The sequence below is a fragment of the Meleagris gallopavo genome, chromosome 10, assembly GCF_905368555.1.
Source record: "Meleagris gallopavo chromosome 10, MGAL_WU_HG_1.1, whole genome shotgun sequence".
Taxonomy (NCBI): domain Eukaryota; kingdom Metazoa; phylum Chordata; class Aves; order Galliformes; family Phasianidae; genus Meleagris; species Meleagris gallopavo.
This window is the reverse complement of record NC_139413.1, coordinates 3,672,577-3,690,127: the sequence shown is the minus strand read 5'-3', so window position 1 is coordinate 3,690,127 and position 17,551 is coordinate 3,672,577. Positions and strand designations below refer to the sequence as shown.

The following is a 17,551-nucleotide window of genomic DNA, read 5'->3' as shown; positions in this document are numbered from 1 at the left end:
CCCTGGGCTGGCCACCCTGCCTCTGCATCACTGCTGTGGGCTGAGAACCACTGGAAGTGCAGCACGGCTCTTCATGACCATTTGTCCAGCCAAGCTGATAAGGAACAATACCTTGCCTCTGCTTTTGTTCCCAGCCCTGTGCGCTCTGGGGAAGAGAGTATAAAGCCCATCTGTGGCAGTGTGGGATGCTGACTGTGGGCAACATTCAAGGAGCTGGCAAGATGCAAGGAGAGCACTGCTTCCCATCCGCACAGACCTTATCCAGGGCACTGTGCTCTGCTGCTGGATGTAATCCTGTGCCTGGTCACAGAAGTGCCATTGTGTCCCAGGCAGGAAATGAGCAGTGCTCTAATCCTGCAATCAGGATTTTTTTGTGTCCTTGCTGAAATAACTTCAGATTAGGAATTGAAGTGCTTGTGCAGGAGAGCTGTAATTGCCGTCAGAGAAAATCCCCAGGCTCACCAGGTGTTTGCCATGCTGCTCGTGCGGATGCGTGCCCTCAACAGACGCTTTAAAGGTGACAGGATGGAAAAATCTCCAGTTCTGAGCTCATTTCAGAAATGAGATTCGGTTGGATCTGGCTGTTTCTCCTCTGGACTCCTTATTTTTATTGCTGGTCTCAGACTTGTTAGTCTCTCTGCAAATGACCCTGCGCAAGAGATGCTCTGCAGAAGATGCTCTGCAAAGGATTCTCTTCGAATGGGGCCGTGCTTGTGGGCTGCACATCCCAAAGCATCCTGGCCATGGGTGCAGCTGTCCCTAGATATGTGCTAACATTTCCATGTTGGGAATAGGAGGGTGGTACCTGAGGGTGCAGGGCTGTGAGGCTCAGGGATGCTGCAGCAGTGGGAAAGGGGGGGACTGGAGCCTACAGTACTCCAAAGTAAAGGATGAGATATGCTGTTCACTGGATGCACCAGCTATGTAGGAACACCCAAATTCTAAAGATCCCCCGCTCTCCCAGAATCTTGGGTATGGAACTATTTTACCACCTTGTGGGTGCATCACAGGTACTTGCTGCAGTGCAAATCTGGGGAGGCATTTTGGGATGCTGGTATGTGATGCTCCTGTGTTTCTCTTCCAGGCCCTGGCCATACACCATATTCCAGCGCGGCTTTGACTTGGTGCTGGGTGAGCAGCCATCAGATAAGATTTTTCGGTAAGCCTACCTTCAGCTTCACCACCAATCCTTGGATCTCCCCTCCAGGTGCTGGTGCTAGTTCTGGGGGAAGGTGCAGCAGGTGGTCCCCCATGGCTTGATCTTAGTGCCACCTGTGCCACCACCTAGGGACACGTGAGATGGAAGGATCCTACTGCTGCTTTTTGGGGTCATTTGGGTGCATTTGGAAGACTTGTCCCTTCTTGATGCATCTCACAGAGCGCCTGCCTCTGCTGCCTCCCTCTGCTAGCCCTGGAGCTGCAGCAGCCATGGACACCTTGGAGAGGAGGAATAAATACATGAATAATCTCTCGTTATCCTTCCCGTTCCCCACGCTCCCCAGCAGCATGCTCCTGGCAGATAGGTGCTGGAGAAACCTGTATCCAGCTGGGGATAGATTTGGGACCAGCCTAGCTCCTTTTGTAGAGAGGGGAGAGGTTTGAGGGCTGTGTTTCAGCAACAGCACTCCCTGCTCAGCCCTGGCACGATGTCCCCGCATCAGTGGGGTTTGGTGTTTCCCCACATGCCCGTTCTCCTGACAGGTTCACCTACACGCTGGGGGAAGGTATGTGGCTGCCACTGAGCAAGAGCTTTGTCATCCCTCCGGCTGAGCTGGCCATCAACCCCTCGGCCAAGTGCAAGACCGACATGACAGTGATGGAGGATGCCGTGGAGGTCAGGTGGGTGTAAGCAAGGTGAAAGCAAGGCTGTTGAATAGTTTCTCTAGCAAATATGCTGGTGGTGTGGCCATGGAACAAAGGGGCACCCCAAAGGACATAAGGGCTGGTGAGAGCTGGGTATGCCTTGTTAGCACCAAACAGAGTGGTGAAACACCTCCTACTCCCCGCAGGGAAGAGCTGATGACCTCCTCCTCCTTCGACAGCCTGGAGGTTCTCCTTGACTCCTTTGGCCCTGTCCGTGACTGCTCCAGGGACAACGGGGGCTGCAGCAAGAACTTCCGCTGCATCGCGGATCGCAAGTTGGACTCAACGGGCTGCGTGGTGCGTGCCCAGCTTGGGATGAATATTTATTGCAGAATGAGCTGATTTTGGTGCAAGTTGTGTCCTTTTCAAATTTCTCTGATAGTATTTTCTGATGGGGGAGCCTCTGAGAGCACCACCTTCATCTCACCTCTCTCTTTTCCCCTCGCTAGTGCCCGACGGGCCTGAGCCCAATGAAGGATGGCACGGGTTGCTATGACCGCCACGTTGGTGTTGATTGCTCTGATGGCTTCAATGGGGGCTGTGAGCAGCTGTGCCTGCAGCAGATGGTGCCTCTGCCTGATGACCCTCTCCTCTACAACATCCTCATGTTCTGCGGGTGAGTAGCCCATCATCATCCCCTGCTGGGGTGGCCTTGATCCCCACTGGTGGGGCTGCAGCTCATGGTGTGCCCCGTTGCTGGCTTCCCAGGTGCATTGAGGACTACAAGCTGGGTACAGACGGGCGGTCATGCCAGCTCATCTCAGAGTCGTGCCCTGATGGTGTGGACTGTGGTGAGCCCCGTGAGCTGCCTATGAACCAGACGCTCTTTGGGGAGGTCTTCTATGGCTACAACAACCACTCCAAGGAGGTGGCCCCAGGGCAGGTGCTCAAAGGGACCTTTAGGTGAGCGGAGATGTGGAGAGATGACCACCAGTGGGTCAGCCTTTCCCATTCTCTCTGCAGCCCTTGGGTCTCCAAGACCCTGATCCAACCACATTTGGGCAAGCTTTGCAGGAGGTGGATGGGTTTGCGGGTAAGGGCTCATCTGAAGATGGCCACCAAGAGCCACGATGGCCTTCATAAGTCATGACCAGAGGAAGAGCATGGTGCTTGGTGGAGTTTTGGGGATGGATCACTGGCCCTTGTTCCCTGCCCTGTTCTCTTCTCCCCACTGTACTTCCAGGCAGAACAACTTTGCCAGGGGCCTGGAGCAGCAGTTGCCGGATGGGCTGGTGGTGGCCACCGTGCCCTTGGAAAACCAGTGCCAAGAGGAGCTCTCAGACCCCACGCCCGACCCTGAATTCCTCACTGGTGAGTGAGCTCAGCCATACCCTCATCCTCCTGGGGGATGCTGAAAAATGAGATGTATTTAGCCTGGCTACAGCACCCAGTGCCCACCTGCATCAGCAGCTGTAAGGAAAGGCGATGCATTTCCCATACCTCTTTCAGACAACAGCAAATAAGGGGAGCCTGTAACATCACTGCAATGGGTTGCCTTCTGCCAGCTTGTCCATTTGCAAGGGAGAGGCTGCAAATTAATTGTGTGGTGTAAAAGCTCAATTGTCCATCAGATAGTTGGGGAATTTGCAAAAAGGCTTTTCTTTTTTTTTTTTTTTTTTTTTTTTTTTTTTATTCCAAGCAGGAATGTTTTCCAAGTAGTTTTGGCAGTTTGATAGGTTTCCAAATCAGAGTCACTGGTGTAAAGAGGTATTCAAAACCCCAAATACATTTTGTTTTGTCCTGTCAGTGTGTTATGGGCCATGAGGACTGAGGTGTGGTCCTAGCTCTGTTTGGCAGTGCCCACAGGATATCACAGATGTGACTTAAGGCAGTGCCACTACGGCCACAGCATCGTGAAGGGACTGGGGACATCAGTGGCAATAATTCCAAAGAGGCAGAAGCCGGCAAATTATCCTATTCATTTCCCACTGCTCTGCTCGCTCTTTGTGGCTGATTAAGAGGGTGGGGAAAAAAAATGAAAAAGAAGTGAAATCTGTGCTGTCAGGAGGCAGATCTGGGCATCGCTGTGAATACACAAGAGGCAGAGCTGCTGAGTAAGGAAGGGCTGTTTTTTGCATAAACACTTTGCAGGGAAGAGCAATGCTTTGAAGCTGTTTGTAGCAGCCAGCACTGAAGGAAGAAGCACTGCAAGGCAGAAGACCTCATCCTCCTTATCCTCCGCCTCCCTTTCTTGCTGAGGAGGGTGAATGCACGTTGTTTTCCTCCTGAACTCTTGCTGTGGGGCTGTTTAGCAGCAGGACTCACTGCTTCCCTGCTGAGCAGAAGTTTGCCATGTGGGATGCGTGGCAGTGGCAGCACTGGGGAGGAGGTGGCTGAGTCCCAGCATCGTTCTGCAGCACACTGTGGGATGCTCTGGCCACCAAAATGAAGGCCACCAAAGCCCTCAGTTCCTTTTCTGGGGCTTTGTTGCAGGCTTGGTGGCTTCTTGGTCACTCTGCTCTCAGGAGTGGGGTCTGTCTCTGGGTTGACCACCCCAACTCTCATCCTGGCCGTTTCAAAGGGGTCTCAAGTCTTCCTTAACCCCAGCATTGCCATGATGCCCCCAAAGGACATAGGAAGGTGATTTCCCTGTGCACACGTGTCCAGCTCAGTCCCCAGAGCCCCTGGGCTGGCCACAACCATTGTGTGATGGTGACTAGGCCTGCTAACAGCTCATTTCAAAAACGCAGCTCTCATTAACAAAGCAATTAGCACACCTGGGCATGTCTGGGGAGGCAGGAGGGATGTGGGAGGGGGCTTGTTGCCAGCAGGATGAAGTGAGCCCATGGGTTTTCCTGCTACATTGCAGTGTTAATGAGTGCGGAACAGCTGATGGTGGAGATATGATTTGTGCTGGTCCTTCCTCTTTGGTCATCTCACCCTGGTCATGGTGCAAGGGACTGTGGCTGCTGTGGTTACCCCATGTCTGAGCATTGTGTCATCTCTTGGCAGGGATGGTGAACTTCAGTGAGGTGTCGGGGTACCCTCTGCTGCAGCACTGGAAGGTGCAGTCTGTCATGTACCACGTCCGGCTCAACCAGCTGACCATCTCCCAGTGTAAGCATGTGGGGAGAAGGGGCAGCAATGGGATGCATGGGTGGTGGCTGCTGGGGTTGGGAGCACATTGCATGTGTGGAGGGTCCAAGGGTATCCCCAGAGATTTGAGCATCCCCCTCATGTTTTCTCCCCAGCCTTCAGCAACGCGCTGCACTCTCTGGATGGGGCCACCTCCCGCAGGGATTTTGTGGCACTGCTGGACCAGTTTGGCAACCACTACATCCAAGAGGCCGTGTACGGCTTTGAGGAGTCCTGCTCCATCTGGTACCCCAACAGGCAGGTCCAGCGGCAGCTCTGGCTGGAGTATGAGGACATCAGTAAAGGTAGGAGCCCCAGGACTATTCCCATAGCCACCCCTGGCTGAACAGGAGCTGGGTTTGCCATTGGCACAGCAGGCACAGTGGCCAGTCTCTGCAAAAGCTGCGCCCCACCTCGTTTTCCTATTTCCACCCGGCTCCTACTCACTGAAGCTGGTCCAAGGACTTCATGGACTGCAGCCAGCATCAGCCCGGCCAGCAAGGAAAATAAATACCCACATCCCTGGGGAGATGAAAGACGAAGGCGCTAATCCCACCAAGCTGTCCTGTCTGATTCTGGACTTAGCTGCTATTTGCCTTTAATCCTGTTCCTTCCTTTCCTTTGTCTCCTGCATATCTGCTCTTTTCCACTCGCATCCCGGGGCCAGACTTTCCTCCTGCTGATGTGTGCTCCTCTCTCGGGTTGTCAGCACTTTACTTTCACTTTTTTTGTCTGCACACCAGTGCTGTACTGGTCACCAGGTTCTGGAAAACTGGGTGGGGGGCTGGGGGACCCAACACAGCTCTGCTTTCTCTATAGAGGAGCAAGCATCTGCAGCCTGCTTTAGAAACAGCACAGGCAAGGAGAGAGCTGGAATTCTGGGGCACTAGGGGCCACTTGGGTGTAAAACACTCATTTCTGATAATGGATGCTACAGGCTCCTGGAGCCTGGGCTTCTTCCCAAGCCCACCTGTGTCCAGCCCTACTGCTGCTTTGCTGAGGGCTGGATCCAGATGTAGCATCTTTTGATTGCAAGTACTTGTTTGGGGTATTTTTTTTTTTTCTTCTCCTCCTGCAATTTCCTCCTCTTTGATTTTCCTGCTTGGAGGCTTTTCAGGTCTGGCAGTCTCTTTCCACCCACAACATCACATTTTGGTTTTGCTCTGGCACCTGCCACTTTCCCTCCTTTGCTTTTTGTTTGCAAACGTCAGGAGCTGGATATCGACTGAGAAATTGCAAGAGACATCTCATTCTCTGGCTCCTCTGCTTTCCCTCTGTGCCTGTGAAGCTGCAGTTCACAGCCAGCCCAAAGTGATCCAATTCCAACTCGCTGGGGTGGCTGAGCAGTGCTCCTGTATCCAGGGCTTTGTTTAACAGCCCTGTTTTCCTCGCAGGGGTCTCAGAGATTGGCTTGGCAGACCCTTCCATAGGAAGTTCTTCCCACAGAGCTGTGGATGTGCTGCCAGCAGCATCCCACAGCCACAGCTGGCAATGCCCTCAGCCTCCTTCGCTTCTTCCCACCCTACTGCCTTGTCCTCATCGTTGCTATCCTCTTAAGAATCACCTAATTCTTGGGGACAAATGCAAGGAGGCAGGCATGAAGCAGCTGACAAAAGGGATGTGCTCCCTGTGCCTCTGTGAGTGGGGGCTGCCGGCCTTGACAGGGGCTTTTTGGGACCCAGGGGAGCAGAGAAAAGAAATCAGAAATGAAGCTGATTTAGAGGGAGGGACCAGATGGGTCCTTCATGAGCCTCCAGCTGCAAGAACGAAGCTCCCTCTCGTGGGGACCCAGTGCAAGGGTTGGCCCATCACCAGCCAGGCAAAGGCCTGGGGAAACTGAGGCACAGATGATGCTAGGGTGGACTTTCCGGTCTTGATTTCTGCTCTCAAAACCAGAGGGCACTTCATCCCTGTGGGGGGGAGGGTTGGGTCTGGGCACCCTCTCTCCTAGGAGCATCCCCTTGGCAATGGTATGGAGGCCATCCCTGCCTCCCTCTTTTCTCCCCTCCCCCAGGCAATTCTCCATCAGATGAGTCAGAGGAGCGTGAGCGGGACCCCAAAGTGCTCACCTTCCCTGAGTACATCGCCAGCCTTTCTGAGTCAGGCACCAAGCGCATGGCAGCGGGTGTGCGGATGGAGTGCCAGAGCCGTGGGCGCTGCCCCTCATCCTGTCCCCTCTGCCACGTCACCTCCAGCCCTGATGCACCAGCAGAGCCCATCCTGCTTGAGGTCACCAAAGCAGCCCCCATCTACGAGCTGGTCACCAACAACCAGACGCAGCGGGTGAGAAGCTGGGGGGTGGTGGGATGGCATTACGAAGCTCTTTACGGACAGCTTGCATCACACCAAGTTTTGGCAGCTCTTGCTGACCCCATCCCCAGGGTGGATGGACCGTGCTGAACCATTTCAGTGTCACCCACCAGGGAACAGGTGAATCATAGTGATCTCTTCCCATCTTAATGATTCTAAGATCATCCAGTCCAACCATCAGCCTGTCGCCACCCTAAGCGCGTGCTCTGGTGGTGGGATGCCAGACTGAACTTAACCCCTTCTCCTCACTCCCAGCTCTTGCAGGAAGCCACCATGAGCTCGCTGTGGTGCTCAGGCAGCGGGGATGTCATCGAGGACTGGTGTCGCTGCGACTCAAGTGCCTTTGGGGCCGATGGACTGCCCACCTGTGCACCTCTCCCACACCCCATGTAGGTCTCTGTCTGGCCTCGTGGTACGGTGGGTCTAGGAGGTGGCGATGGCTAATGGGGTGGTGATGGGGGTGGCGGGGCTAGGGTGGCTTTGTGGGGGCAGGTCTGTGGGGCGGTGGGCCTTGCCCTCTCAGGGTGCTCACCAGCAAGCATTGCTCTCCAGCCTGCGGCTCTCCACTGTGCATGAACCCAGCAGCACACTGGTAGTGCTGGAGTGGGGGCACTCGGAGCCCCCCATCGGGGTGCAGATCGTCGACTACCTCCTCCGCCAGGAGAAAGTGACCGACAGGATGGACCACTCCAAGGTGGAGACTGGTGAGTGGGTCTCACTGCAGGGAAGGTGGGATGGAGATGCTGGAGGACAATCTCTAGCTCCCTGTTTGCAAGGGGGTGCTGCAAAGTATTCCTTATCCCATAGGAGAGAAAGTAGCCCCTCTCTCCTTGCCATGACAGTGAGCCTTGCAGGGGGGCCCACAGATGGTAGGGAAGAGCAGTGGGTCTGTCTCCACACCAAACTCATGTGTGAGCCTTGGTCTGCCTTCGCAGCATGGTGGTGGGCACAGCCCTGGGGACACCAGTGTCATCATCTGTGGCATGTCCTCTTCGCTCCCCCTAGAGACGGTGCTGAGCTTTGTGGATGACATCATCTCTGGTGCCAAGTCCCCCTGCGCCATGCCAGCCCAGGTGCCTGACAGGCTCTCCTCCACCATCTCCCTCATCATCCGCTGCCTGGATCCAGACACCATCTACATGTGAGTCACCTCCTCCATGCGAGCCTCCCTCACTTCATGTGAGGGCCCAAGACCTGCAGCTTCACTGCTGTCCTTCTGGCCAGGTTCACCCTCTGGGGAGTCGATAATACGGGGAGACGCTCCAGGTCCAGTGATGTGACGGTGAAGACGCCCTGCCCCGTGGTGGATGATGTCAAAGCTCAAGGTGAGCCACTGACCTGCGCTGACCCGAGGCTTCATGTGTGCCTACACAACTGGAAAGCAGCCTCGTTGTTCATGGGCAGGGAGACTTGGTTGGGATTTGGATATGGGTTGGAGAGGCTATGCATAGGGTACATACGTATCCTGTGCCTGGGCATAGGATTGAGTGTCCACAGGGTGATGCTTGGGACCAGTGACAGGGAGCTCTCCTGACTGTCATGTCTCTGCACGTATCTCCTGTCCTGGCTGTGATGCTTCCTTCACCCCAGACAAACACAGATGCACTCAGTGCTGCTGAGACGATGGATGAAGGGGTAGGAACTCAAGACATGTTGAGGATGGGTGGAGAAACAGCTGAGGAAAATCTTGCTTGACCTGCTCAGAAAGGAGCTGATAGCATAAGCGGTGTCTAAAGAAATCCCAGTTGTGTTCCTTCTTTCAGATAAATGGCATTTTACTAACAGTACCTGATGTCACCAACCATTTCTCTTTCTAATTGGGTCAAGCTATGAGAACCTAAACTGGATTGATTAGTCCAGCTGAGCCTGGGGGATGCCATCTACTCTGTTGTTCCTCCACTGCCTTGATATGACATTAATCATACCGCAGGGGACAAATCTTGGCTCCAGTAAACGCCACAGAGGATTTGTCTCTTGGCTTCACTAGAGCTGAGCATTATCCTGGTGGACTTTGTTCTTTGCACCCCACTGAATACCCCTCGTTCTTCTGCCCAGAAATTGCAGACAAGATCTACAACCTCTTCAATGGCTATACCAGTGGCAAGGAGCAGCAAACAGCCTACAACACCCTGCTGGACCTTGGCTCCCCCAGCCTGCACCGTGTCCTTTACCACTACAACCAGCACTACGAGAGCTTTGGGGAGTTCACCTGGCGCTGTGAGGACGAGCTGGGACCCAGGTAGGCTCAGAAAGCAGTCCTGTGTGTAGGTTTAGGATTTGGCCATCTCCCTTGAAGGTCATAAATGTAGTAGGGTTAGGTGCTGGAAAATCAGTCAGCCCATCATATTCTGCCACCCCACCGGATTTACACTGACCCTGGAATTTGGCCTAGTCCCTTCATGCTAAGCTCCACCAGGGCTGCTTCAGGTGGCTGTGGCCCCTCCAGCTGCAGGGTGTAGGGAGCCAAACAAATGTTCCCTTCTCCCCATCTCCTCCAGCATCTTGTCTTTGAGCAATTTCCTAGTAATATGGGTTTTTCCAGAAAGCTTAGCAAGTTGGGCTGTGAAGTTATGTGGGCTGCAGTGATGTTTTGTAGCATCTGGCCTCCAAGGAACTGGACTCTTGAGTCTGGCTAGTAGTCAGGATTACTTCAAATGGACATCAGCAACAGTTCCTATCTATAAAATGCACAATCCCCTGAGTGCCCTCCTCTGGACAGCTCTTCTTTCTGCTGCATTGCTGTTTTCCAGCCCTGCATCTCCAGATCATCACTTATAGATTTCTAGCAGTGGATCAGAGATCCCCTTTCCTCCACGTAGAATCACAGAATCTTTTGAGTTGGAAGGGACGCTTAAAGGTTGTCTGGTCCAACTCCCCTGCACTGAGCAGGGACACCCACAGCTCCTTCAGTGCTCAGAGCCCATCCAGCCTGACCTTGTCTGTCTACAGGGGCACCAGCACCTTTCTGGGCAGCCTGTGCCACTGCCTCAGTGCTCTTACTGTAAAAATAATTCTTCCTTGTATCCAGCCTAAATCACCCCTCTTTCAGTTTGAAACCACTTCCCTTATCCTGTCACTACAGACTCTGCTAAAGAATCTGTCTCTTACAGCCCTCCTTTAGATACTGACAAGCTGCTCTCAGGTCCCCCTGAAGGGGAGTCAGAAGAATTCAGCAAGTATCTGATTGTTCTCTTGCATGCAAGGTCTCTTGGGAACCTCTCCTAGTTCAGCTCTGCTGAGGTTTCCACCAGCTCCTCATTCCCACAGCACTGTGAGACCAGCAGGCTTGGACTCATGTCTCACCTTTGTTTTCTGGTGGTGCGACTCTGTCCTCTCTGCTACATGTAAAATCCATCCCCAGTTTGCATGCACCATGACATCTGTTGTGGTGGTTTTTTTTTTTTTTGTGATGAATGCATCAAATTCCTTAGTTTGGATTCTGGATTTGTCACGTAGCCACAAGTATTGCCATCAGTGAGGAAACAAATGAACCCCAGAACGGGGTGGAAGCTGCATCCTCCAGCCCCACGTGGCAGTGACGTTGGCATGGGGTGACAAGAAATGCCACTGGATTGTCCAAATATTACCATTTCCTGCATGAACCTACATGTCAGAGGATGAATTCCACCCTCTGGAAATGCTCAGGATGGGATGACATGAGTTGCTGATGAATTGTTTGCAGCTCGCGCTGCTTGGAAAGTCGTTTAGGCAGCTGCAGTCAGATCTGGTGATGACAAATCTTGGAAAGCAGGCCTCCTGTTTGATTGTCTGCAAGGGCAAAGCAGCCAGATTGGTGGTGACAGGACAAATCACTTGCAGATGATGTTATTTAGCCAGCAGAGAGTGTTTGTTTGAATGTTGCCGATGCTCCTTTGAAGCCATGGATCTGAACCCACGAGATTGGCTCTGCAATGTTCTTCCACCTCCATGCTGTCGTGCCATCTTCTGGCTCTGCCTGCTTGGGGAACGCTCAGATCCCTTCTTCAGGTTGGACCTCTGGAGGGTTTCAGCTACAGGAAAGCCAGTGTTAGCTTTGGCTGGGCCTGGGCTCATAGAATCAATCATAGACTGGCTTAGGTTGGAAGAGGCCTTAAGTATCATGGAGCTCCAAACCCTGCGATGGGCTGGTTGCCCTCCACCAGTTCAGGCTGCCCATCCAGCCCAGCCTCAAGGGTCATCGTCATCTTCCAAGTGGCTCTGCCCTGGTTGGAAGTATGGTGTGGCTATGGGTATTTCTGCGTTCCCTGTATATACCCTTGAGCTGTTAAGCCAGCACCAACACAGCTGTATGCTCTACAAGCATGTCTTGCCTATCCAAGCAAAAATGTGCCAAGAGGGTTATTTTCACCCTGCTATCATGATTTGTGTGTCTGCAACCTGCCCCGTGCTGCGTGGATGCTGTTACAGCTACCGATGGAATGTCTTCTATCCTGACCCCACCAACTGACCTTAAAGCTGGCTGGAAAACTCCTTCCAGCCCTTGGATCACTTCCGTTTTCGTCTGGGTTTCCAGGCACATGTAATACTTGCCTGCAAGACACTTTATTTAGATCCATTACCTTCACATTTGCCAGATTCCCTGGAGATTGCTGGAAGTGCTAGACAAGTTTAAGATGAACATAATGTGTTTTATCTGGACAAAATGTTGTTCTTGATAAGTGTGTTAGAAGTGCAGTTTCCAGAAGAAAACCATGAAAAGAAGAGAAAATAGTTTAGCTCATATTTGGCTGGGATTGTCTGTGCTCTTCCACTGCTTCTTCCAACACAAGAGGTTGGACATTCAGCACTTCCCATTACCAGGATAATCCCACCCCAAAGCTGTGTTGCCCCAAGGGTGCTGCATGTCTGTCTTCTGTTGCACTGGATTCCTCCCCTCTCTCTCCACCACCTGACCTTGTCTCCTGGCTTTTTAGTTGGGCTGTACAGACAGTGTGGGTTGCCTGATGGCTCTTTACCAAATGCTACTGCTTGTTTTGCTCTCTGCAACTGGCAGGTGCAAAATGTGCATTCCAAAAAGCGGAGGGGGAGGGAGGTGCCACCACATCCCCTTTTCTTTCAGAGCTTTTTGGAATTCAACTTATGTTGTATGCCTCAATATAGTCCTCCTAGCTAGCATGCTGTCCTGTGAGACGCATTTCCTAAACCATTATTATGAACACTGTAAGTCATGTATCAGGAGTGTCATTGATTGTACTTACGTTTTATGATATCGCATCTTGTGGGGCTCATAACAGACCCCCACAAGCCAAACTAATACAGATAACAAGCATGAAATTGTGAATGCTTTTTTTCCCCTAACTCTCCACACTCAGCCTGCTGGTTCCCACTACTGCGTGTTACTACTGTGCATTTCTTCTCCATCTCATCCCTCCTGTCAAGTGCCTATGAGGGAAGTGATAATTCCAGAGCATTGCCTATGCCATGCCCATGTAGATTACAAAATGGCTTGGATTGGAAGGGATCTCAAAGGTCATCTAATTCCTACATCTCCTTAGAGATGCCCTGCACTGAGCCACAAGTGAGCAGCACAGCTGCCAGGTGCAGTGCAGGGGAAGGATATGTGTGGTGGCCAGGCATGTCATGCTTTGTGACTTATGGGATTTCTCCCTACTGCCTTTTTGCTCCCACTTTCCTGCGCTGTGATTTGGGGTCCGATATCATAGAATCATTAAGGATTGGGAAGACCAGTAAGATCATCTAGTCCAACCATCAGCTCATGCTTGTTAAGGTTCTAACCTGTGTTCCTTAGTGTCATTTCTATGCATTTCTTGAACCCCTCCATGGATGGTGACCCCAGCACCTCCCTGGCTGCCAATTCCAGTGCCTCGCCACTTTTTATGAGAAGCTTTTCTTACTACCCAACCTGAACCTCCCCTGCTGCAACTTAAGGCACTCACCTCTTACTCTGTCATTGTTACCCAGGAGCAGAGGCCAACCCCCACCTCACCACTGCCTCCTTTCAGGCAATTGGAGAGAGCGATGAGGTCCCCCTTGAGCTCCTCTTATCCCCACTGACCCATCCCAGTCCTTTAGCTGTTCCCCATCAGACTTGTGCTCTAGATCTTTCAGAGCTCAGCTGCTCTTCTCCATTGCAGCAAAGGAGGTGCTGCTGCTTGATTAATCGCTGACATCCACCTCTTTGCTACCACTCCCCAAGGGGCGTTAAATCCTCACCAAACCTGAACTTGCGTGGAGATGATGCAGAGTAGAAGAACAGGACATGGGCAAAGTCACGGGCGTCCCTAACCGCTTTACTTTTCTCTGTTCCCGCTCTTCTCATCCCCTTCCCACCACCCCATCACGTCTCTGCAGGAAAGCTGGCCTCATTCTCTCGCAGCTGGGGGACCTGAGCAGCTGGTGCAACGGGCTCCTGCGGGAGCCCAAGATCAGCCTGCAGCGCTCGTCCCTCAAGTACCTGGCCTGCCGCTACAGCGAGATCAAGCCCTACGGGCTCAACTGGTCAGAGCTCAGCCGTGACCTCAAGAAGACGTGCGAGGAGCAGACTCTGAGCGTCCTTTACAATGACTATGGGGACAAGGACTACTGAGGGCCGCACGCTGGCCCTCCCGGGGTGGCTGTGGGGGTTTTATATATGGACTGGGTGGGGGGAGGGCATCTCTGGAGATAAAAATTGGACTAGGGAATGAAATGGCTGCTCTGTGCAGGACTGACTCAGTATTAGTTTCTTCTTCAACTTGGCCAACAGCCTTTCTAGGTAGGAGTCTTGTGGGACCCAGTTTTCTTGGTTCTTTTTCTTTGTTTTGCCAAGAGGTTCCTCAGCTGGTGGGTGTGGGTGCATGGCACAAGGAGGGCAGGCTGGAGGACACAGCCCTCTGCACCACGTTATGTCCCTGCCCCAGTCACAGGAGAAGCATGGTGATGCGAGTCAGGTCGAGATGCTAATGGTCATCATGGTGCAAAACAGTCACTGGGCATCCTAGAGGTTTTGTGGTTTTTTTTCTAATTGTAAGGCATGAGGAGGGACCTGAATCAGTTCTGGTGCCACTGCAGGGCAGGGCTGGCCTGGTGTCACCAGCCCAGGGGAAAGGAAAGGAGGTGGTGATAGGGAACCCAACTCCTCAGGGTTCTTCTGCCATGGTCAAAGCCCATGTCTGCTCAAAGATGTGAGTCCTCAAGGGCAAAGGCAGCTTGGCCTCGGGGCCAGCAGCTATGTGGACATCATGTTTTTTTTTTTTTAATTTTTTTTTGTGGGATCAGACTCTTAGGAAGTCAACCAGAAAACCCCTTCTATTTTATTATTTTTCAAATCCACCATAGTAAAGACTTGAAAGCGATGACAAAGTAGTGTTTAGGAGAACCCCAGCCAAGATAGCAGCATCCGGTTGGCATGAACAAGGCTGTTTTCTGCATCCACTGTTCCTGAGCCATAGAGCAGCCCAAGGTGTGCCCGGTAAAAGGAGTGGGACATAGCATACCCATCCTACAGGGCTGTCTGTCCTTTGTGCTCTTTCTTGAGGGGATGTTGCTTTCCCATATTCAGGCTCACATCTGCATCTCTCACTAGTGACTTCTTTTTTTTTTTTCTAAAAAAAAAATAAATCAGAGAACTGGGGTTGTTCTGGGACACTGAGCTTTGCTGAGAGCAAACTGTTCTCCAGAACCCTTCTACCAGTGCTGCTGTTGGAGGCGGCACAAGGCTTCATTTTAGTTTCAGCTCCCAGCCTGCTTTGCAGAGGAGGCACCCCTGGATTTGCCGGCTGTTCATCTTTGATGTGGACGAGACAGGAACCCTGCTGTATTTTTTCTTTTTTCTTTTTTTTCTTATGATGCCTCTTCGGAGCGAAATTTCCTTTCCATTTTTCAGTCTTGGCAGGAACAATCTTCAGCCTGTTTCTTTCCATTTCCCACCTCGTTCCTACTGCTACCTGCCCAGGATGCGGCTGGAGTATTTGTGTGGTGTTGGATGGGAGCCACCAGCACTGCCCTCTGGTGCTTGCGCAGCAGCCAGCCAGACAGCACAGGAGCATCCTCCTGCAGGACCACGCTGCTCTGTTCCTCCCTTCCCACTTACAGACCTCTCATTCAGGGCAGCACTTGGGATTTGCTGTGAGCAGCCAGCAGCAGTCAGTATTACCTGGGCACCTGTGGGAAACCTGTGATGAATTCATCTAGCAGGGCTAGGTGGGCCAACACTTGCTTTTTGCAAGGAGAAAGTCAACCAGGACCTTTGGGCCTCTTCTCCCACGTGTCTCCTTATGTTTGGATGTGCCAGACGATGCCAAACGCTTGGTGCTCAAAACAAGACTGTCTCTACATGTACTTGGGCAAGTGTCCCGTTTCCTTCCAGCCACTGGGAATCCTGACCAGGATGCTTTGAGTTGGTCTTTTTGCTTTTTCCAGCCGACACCAAGTCATCCTTTAACTTCAGCCAGACAGCTGACCAGGGATGGGTACAGGGCACAACACCCAGCGCCTCGGAGCAAGGCTTGGGCCAGGGCTGCTCTGGCCCATACACAGCTTGGTGGCTGGCCAAGTAATACTGCTTACATGGCTTTTATATGGAACACAGAAGGGTTTCCTCTTGGTAGCAGCGTCCTGTCTTTCGTTGCTGATGAAATTCAGCAGTTGAGATGAGAACTGCGCAGGAATGCTGCCAGGAAGACCCTGAATACTTGCACCTTTCTTGTGGGCTTCTTCACCCAAAATTGATGATGGGGTGCCATGGCTGTTTCCACTGGGCTCCCATTCCCCTACTTCAAAGCCTTTGTGTGGTTAATAAAAGCTCTGCAGAACCATCATCCCTCTGGCTTGAGCTCTTCCCAGGTTGACCTGTGCTGCTCTGGCCACTGACCCATGCCAAGGTGGGTTTTGCTCCATGGGACTGACTGTCACAGTGTTGCTGCCCGTCTGTGCATTGCCCCTTTCCACGATAACCCTGGCTTTAAGGAGGCTTTCTTCTCAGTTTCTCACCCTGTCTCAGCAACTTAGAAATTTGTCTGAATTTGCATTCTCTTGTCCAAATCCCTGAGTTAACCTCAAGAGCTCAACTCAAACACCAGCTACGTGCCACCATGTCTCAGATCAAGAGGGTTCACCCCATGGCCGCAGACCCATCTCCGGGGAGATGTGTGGGGAGAGCCCCAGGTGTGCCATACCTGCAGAGCTGATGTCTTTCCCCATCTGCCAAAAAATCCTGCCCATGGCTCTGTGCAGTATTTCCTCTGCTGGACCTCTGCCCCTTTCTGTGCTGCTGAAGAGGATGGTTTTTGTCCCTTTCCTATTCTCCCTCACTCCTCTGCTCTCTCTCCTTGATTTATTTTTGAGTTAACGAGTGATCATTCACCTGAGAAGAACCTCTGGGCCATTTTCTTTACTCTGCTATGCCCGTTCCCCCATACTAGCCTTACTACCTTTTACTTGTCGTGCCGTTATTTAACATATGAAGATGGTCCTTTTGTCCTTTTATTTCAGAAGATGGCTACGATTCATGTTCCTTGATGTTATATTAAAACTCTAATGTGACGTTTTACTACTGTAGATTGAAAGTAGGGTGCTTTAGGGTGGGATAGCCACGGGGCAAGAAACGCAAGACCCTTACGGGTTACTTTAAAAAGGTTTTAAATGAAAACAACTTCAAAAATCACTGTAGCACTATGTAAAACTCCAGATGATAATTCAACTGACTATTAAACGGAGCTGTTAGTAATCCGTGGCTCTGGCAAACGGGGGTGTTTGTTTGTAGCTTTGGTCCTGCTGATGTAATCTGTTGGTGGTGGATGGAAGCTCACAGCCTTTGAACTTGGTGCCTCTTCCCACAAGTTTAGCTGTCTGCTCTGGGTAGCCAAGTACCGAAACACAGCTGGAACCACGTCCCACACCTGCTACCTGCTCCATGGCCATGGGATGGCACAGATGCCTGCGGGCATTTGGGTTTTGGGAAGGATGGCGTGCCTTCAGCCAAGGGCTCTCAGCCCTGGTTTTGGAAACCTCTATGAATGCTGGGAATTTGAGAGTAGAGTCTCAACTTAACCTGGTTTTATTCAGCTATGATGTGAATGGAAGGTGCTATCTGGCAGCCAACCACCCCTGGGAACTTTGGGCTCCATTTGGCAGACTTTTGACAGAGGTCCAGCAGTATAAAGAACACTGACTGCCTACAGGTGATTTGAAAATCAGTGCCTGAGCAGATACAGCAGGTAATAAGGATGCCTTGATAGTCTTGTATGGTGTGATTTTTGGTTCCACTGCTCATGATAACTACAGCATGCCCATAGTTGGCCCCTTCACCAAGATTATTTTCCCACCAGCTCTGTTAAGTATCATGGAACAACTTAATTTTTTT

At 51.9% G+C, this 17,551-nt stretch overlaps 1 protein-coding gene across 2 annotated transcripts in view; it reads left to right on the top strand.

The window, feature by feature from the left end:
* ASTN1 (astrotactin 1) overlaps window positions 1-16,915 on the top strand; it is a 41,334-nt gene extending 24,419 nt beyond the window's left edge. For both annotated transcript variants that reach the window (XM_085231733.1, XM_085231734.1), the window contains exons 9-23: window positions 1,085-1,159; window positions 1,702-1,839; window positions 2,010-2,160; window positions 2,313-2,479; window positions 2,572-2,766; window positions 3,047-3,174; window positions 4,816-4,920; window positions 5,055-5,243; window positions 6,953-7,221; window positions 7,504-7,637; window positions 7,801-7,952; window positions 8,254-8,389; window positions 8,473-8,573; window positions 9,304-9,487; window positions 13,561-16,915. In XM_085231733.1, coding sequence (XP_085087859.1) covers window positions 1,085-1,159; window positions 1,702-1,839; window positions 2,010-2,160; window positions 2,313-2,479; window positions 2,572-2,766; window positions 3,047-3,174; window positions 4,816-4,920; window positions 5,055-5,243; window positions 6,953-7,221; window positions 7,504-7,637; window positions 7,801-7,952; window positions 8,254-8,389; window positions 8,473-8,573; window positions 9,304-9,487; window positions 13,561-13,795 — 2,359 coding nt within the window. In that variant the 3' untranslated portion in view covers window positions 13,796-16,915. The remainder of the gene's footprint in view (window positions 1-1,084; window positions 1,160-1,701; window positions 1,840-2,009; window positions 2,161-2,312; window positions 2,480-2,571; window positions 2,767-3,046; window positions 3,175-4,815; window positions 4,921-5,054; window positions 5,244-6,952; window positions 7,222-7,503; window positions 7,638-7,800; window positions 7,953-8,253; window positions 8,390-8,472; window positions 8,574-9,303; window positions 9,488-13,560) is intronic.
* Window positions 16,916-17,551: the final 636 nt, after the last annotated feature.